The sequence below is a fragment of the Denticeps clupeoides genome, chromosome 18 (genome assembly GCF_900700375.1).
Source record: "Denticeps clupeoides chromosome 18, fDenClu1.1, whole genome shotgun sequence".
In the NCBI taxonomy this organism is placed as follows: domain Eukaryota; kingdom Metazoa; phylum Chordata; class Actinopteri; order Clupeiformes; family Denticipitidae; genus Denticeps; species Denticeps clupeoides.
Genome location: NC_041724.1, coordinates 12,254,409 through 12,258,209, shown reverse-complemented (window position 1 = coordinate 12,258,209; position 3,801 = coordinate 12,254,409). Strand labels below are relative to the sequence as shown.

At 45.4% G+C, this 3,801-nt stretch overlaps 1 protein-coding gene across 2 annotated transcripts; it reads left to right on the top strand.

Moving 5' to 3' along the window:
- The first annotated feature begins 239 nt into the window (after positions 1 to 239).
- Positions 240 to 1,798, top strand: mid1ip1l (MID1 interacting protein 1, like). 2 transcript variants are annotated; one of them, XR_003743022.1, is made up of 3 exons: positions 240 to 348; positions 482 to 1,026; positions 1,121 to 1,798. XR_003743022.1 is itself a non-coding variant. In XM_028960346.1 (2 exons), exon 2 carries the CDS (start codon positions 505 to 507, stop codon positions 970 to 972), a length of 468 nt encoding a protein of 155 aa, XP_028816179.1. In that variant the 5' UTR covers positions 240 to 348; positions 482 to 504; the 3' UTR covers positions 973 to 1,798. The 2 variants fall into 2 exon arrangements, 1 of the variants encoding a protein (XP_028816179.1); XM_028960346.1 differs by having other exon boundaries at positions 482 to 1,798.
- The last annotated feature ends 2,003 nt before the right edge of the window (positions 1,799 to 3,801 follow it).

Genomic DNA, 3,801 nt, shown 5'->3' with positions numbered 1-3,801 from the left:
ATTTATTACAAGTAGACACAAAATATGGCAAAACAAATTCACTGCAGGCACTTTCAACATGAGCCAGCGGCGTAACATTAGCCCCGGCGGCTGATGACGCGCCGCCCGTGCTGCGTTCCGATTGGTCCATGAGCGCCGCCCGTGCTGCGCTCCGATTGGACCAGGAGCGCCGCCCTCCGATTGGCTGTCGCCGGCCGCCCCGCTATAAAAGCCGCGCGGTCTCCGGAGCTCGGAGAGAAAGTCCTGAGGTTTCTGTTCTCCCGGGCTGCAGGCTGCGGCGCGACGCCTGAGCACGTCACCCACCACCCCTCACCTCACCTCACCTGACGTCGTCCGAGGCCCCTGCAGGTACGTTCCGGGCGGGGAAGGTGAAGGTGTTGCTTGCAGCGGCTGAGAAGCTTCTCCTGGGTCACGTTAAGCTGTGGATGTTCTGGAGGACGTTTCTCATCGTGCGCCCTGTTCCTTTTTTCTTCTGCCGTAGGTTGATCTACAGAAGGTTGCAACATGATGCAGATCAGTCACGACGCCCACTGCAACAAGCACTCGCTCATCAACGTGATGCACCGCTTCATCGCCGCGGCCAACAACATGGACGAGACCATCATGGTGCCGAGCCTGCTGAGGGACGTGCCGCTGGAGGAGCAGGAGAAGCACGGCGACGCCGCTCTCCCGGCCAAACAGCGGGACATGTACGAGCACTACCTGCTGCTCAAGTCCCTGAAGAACGACATGGAGTGGGGCCTGCTGAAGAGGGAGATGAGCGGCGGCGCCAGCTTCCTGGAGATGGCGGTCAAGCAGCAGCAGGAGGAGCATCAGCAGAGCCTGCCGCCCGAGGACGTCTCCGCCCTGGAGGACCAGTTCCATTACCACCTGCGCGGCCTTTTTGGGGTCCTCTCCAAGCTCACTGTTCAGGCGGACCACCTCACCAACCGCTACAAGAGGGAGATCGGTGGAGGAAGTCTCATTAGATAAGCCCGGGACCTATAACCTCCGCCGTGAACTGCAGCTATGGGATGTCCTTGAGTGGTAGGAGCTGGATGATGTGTTTTTTTTTTTTTTTTTTTATTATTTTTTATATATATATCTTCTACAAAGGTCTCCATTGCTCCATGCCATTCAGTTGATCTGCAGGACCGCTGACTTGACCCCTCCACCTCCCTGAACCCAGTCCCAACATCACGCTCGTGGACGCTGCAGTCTTGTTCTTGACCGTGCCATGGCTTTCGAAAGGTGCTCCGAACACCAGCAGAGTCCCACGTCCTTCACAAAATGTGTGCCGTCAAAACCGAGAACCATCTTGTAGAAATAAACAAGGAAAAACAGTCTCTGTGTTTTCTACTATCTGCTTACTGAGGGGAGGGGTTCCGTTAGCTCCCTCGGTGCTCAGAGATCTCCTGTGTGCCGTGTCTGCAAGAATCCCGTAACACAAGGTCCTGGTCTGATAGCCTGATGGGGAGGAGCCGAATGCTGGTTGTTCTGTCACCTTCGTCTAGGCTTGGGTTTTAGAGTGCTGGTCTTCTAAAATTTGAGGACTTATTTGCACGTAGCACACTCCTCAAGCGCAATAAAGTGCCTTTTAATTTGTTTTGTTTACACAGTGTTCCACTTAATGTTCAAATTTTTTGTCCTTGTCAACGTTGTCTAGAGTTTGATTGTAAAAAAAATTTTTTTTTTTTTTTTTTTTTTGTTTTTTTTCCATGTTTAAAACAGTTCCAGATACTAATTTATATCCTAAAATGTATTTAGTTTTCTATTGAGCTGTAGTAATGTATGATCCAAATAAAGCACTTTTTAGTTCCAAACCTGCCTGATTTCTTCTCCTGTCCACATTAAGGCGCTGCAACGTTCCAGGTTTGCAACATGTGTGCTGTAACGGTTACATGAAAGCTGCAAGTTCTGGCCTGCTGCTATTGTCGAGCTCGGCTTTGTTGCTTTGTTCTCCCCGCCTTGCGTTGATCCACGTATCACCTTCCCAAATTCTAACCACACCTTGCTCCAAATCTAAGCCCCCACCTACCTTTCTACAATGGAAGTGTACGTTTTCTATATTCTGTTAATAAAATGCGTTTAGTAGGTTTCTAGAGTTCGGACACTTGAAATATTTAATTTCCACTTTCAAAAGAACTTTTCACCTTGTGTCCGAAGGTTTCTGACTACTTGATCACGTGACAATCCAATGCTAATGTCTACAGGAGTCAGACAACAGCCTGCCATAAATTACAATCAGTGGCCTGTTTATGGATCTGCTCATAAAGAGCCAGGTGGGAAATTCTATATCATTTTATTGGTCTGTGCCGTTTCACGGTTTCGTTCTCTCAGTTACTGTTCACTTTTTGGCATACTGTAAAAACATGCAACATAATACGCAAAAATTTGTACTGATAACAGGCATGTTGAGTTACGGAAACTTGTGTGAAAAGGTTGTTCCAAGGGGAAAAAAGGAAGTAATGCATCAGCATTCTGATTGCAGCGTGGTTGTCAAATATATATATATATATATATATATATATATATATATATATATATATATATATATATATAAACAAATGAAGGAATGAAGGCCCTTTGATAACCGTTTCCTTTTTTGAAGGTTAGAGTTACTTGGTCATGATGCCGTAGTCATTCAGGATGAAACCACAAGCCACTCTTGCATCTAAACAGAGAGCTGTGATTCACCGGCAGAAGGCCATGAGCAAGAGTAAGACGTGTGAAGACCAACTGCTGACCACTCAAGTGAACTGGGTCATCCTCTGTCAAAAGCTATCTGGACCAAGCTGGCAGTCTTGGGACATCCCAGCACTGCTTCAGTAAATTCACTTCACCTTCACCTTCATTCTATACTGGTACAGACAGCAAATATTCCACTGTTTCCATAATCCCAACCCAAACCAGTTGTGCTTTTTATCAATTTACTGTGTAAATTGGTCAGGAGAATATTAAGCTAATATGATGAATATACAGTGGGTTGCAAAAGTATTCGGCCCCCTTGAACTTTTCCACATTTTGTCACATTACAGCCACAAACATGAATCTATTTTTTTGGAATTCCACGTGAAAGACCAATACAAAGTGGTGTACACTTCAGAAGTGGAACGAAAATCATACACGATTCCAAACATTTTTTACAAATAAATAACTGAAAAGTGGGGTGTGTGTAATTATTCACCCCCCTTTGGTCTGAGTGCAGTCAGTTGCCCATAGACATTGCCTGGTGAGTGCTAATGACTAAATAAAGTGCATCTGTGTGTAATCTAATGTCAGTACAAATACAGCTACTCTGTGACGACCTCAGAGGTTGTTTAAGAGAACACCATGAAGTCCAAAGAACACACCAGACAGGTCAGGGATAAAGTTATTGAGAAATTTAAAGGAGGCTTAGGCTACAAAAAGATTTCCCAAGCCTTGAACATCCCACGGAGCACTGTTCAAGCAATCATTCTGAAATGGAAGGAATATGGCACAACTGTAAACCTACCAAGACAAGGCTGTCTCTAAACTCACAGGCCGAACAAGGACAGCGCTGATCAGAAATTACTGGGGGAATCTGTCCATAGGACAACTACTAGTTGTTAACTGCACAAAGTTTGCCTCTATGGAAGGGTGGTAAGAAGAGAGCCATTGTTAAAAGAAAACCATAAGAAGTCCCCACTACGTTAAATGTATTCAATTTAATATTATAATAATTACTTTTGTACATTAAACCATAACATTTATTATATATATAATTTATTTTAAACCTCATAGGTCTGGCATCCACCATAAGCAGCCTGAGTTATATTGTGCCACTGTGTTTGCTTCCCA

Bases quoted from the DNA above. Each gene is read 5' to 3' on its own strand.
- mid1ip1l (XM_028960346.1), top strand. From the start codon at position 505: ATGATGCAGATCAGTCACGACGCCCACTGCAACAAGCACTCGCTCATC.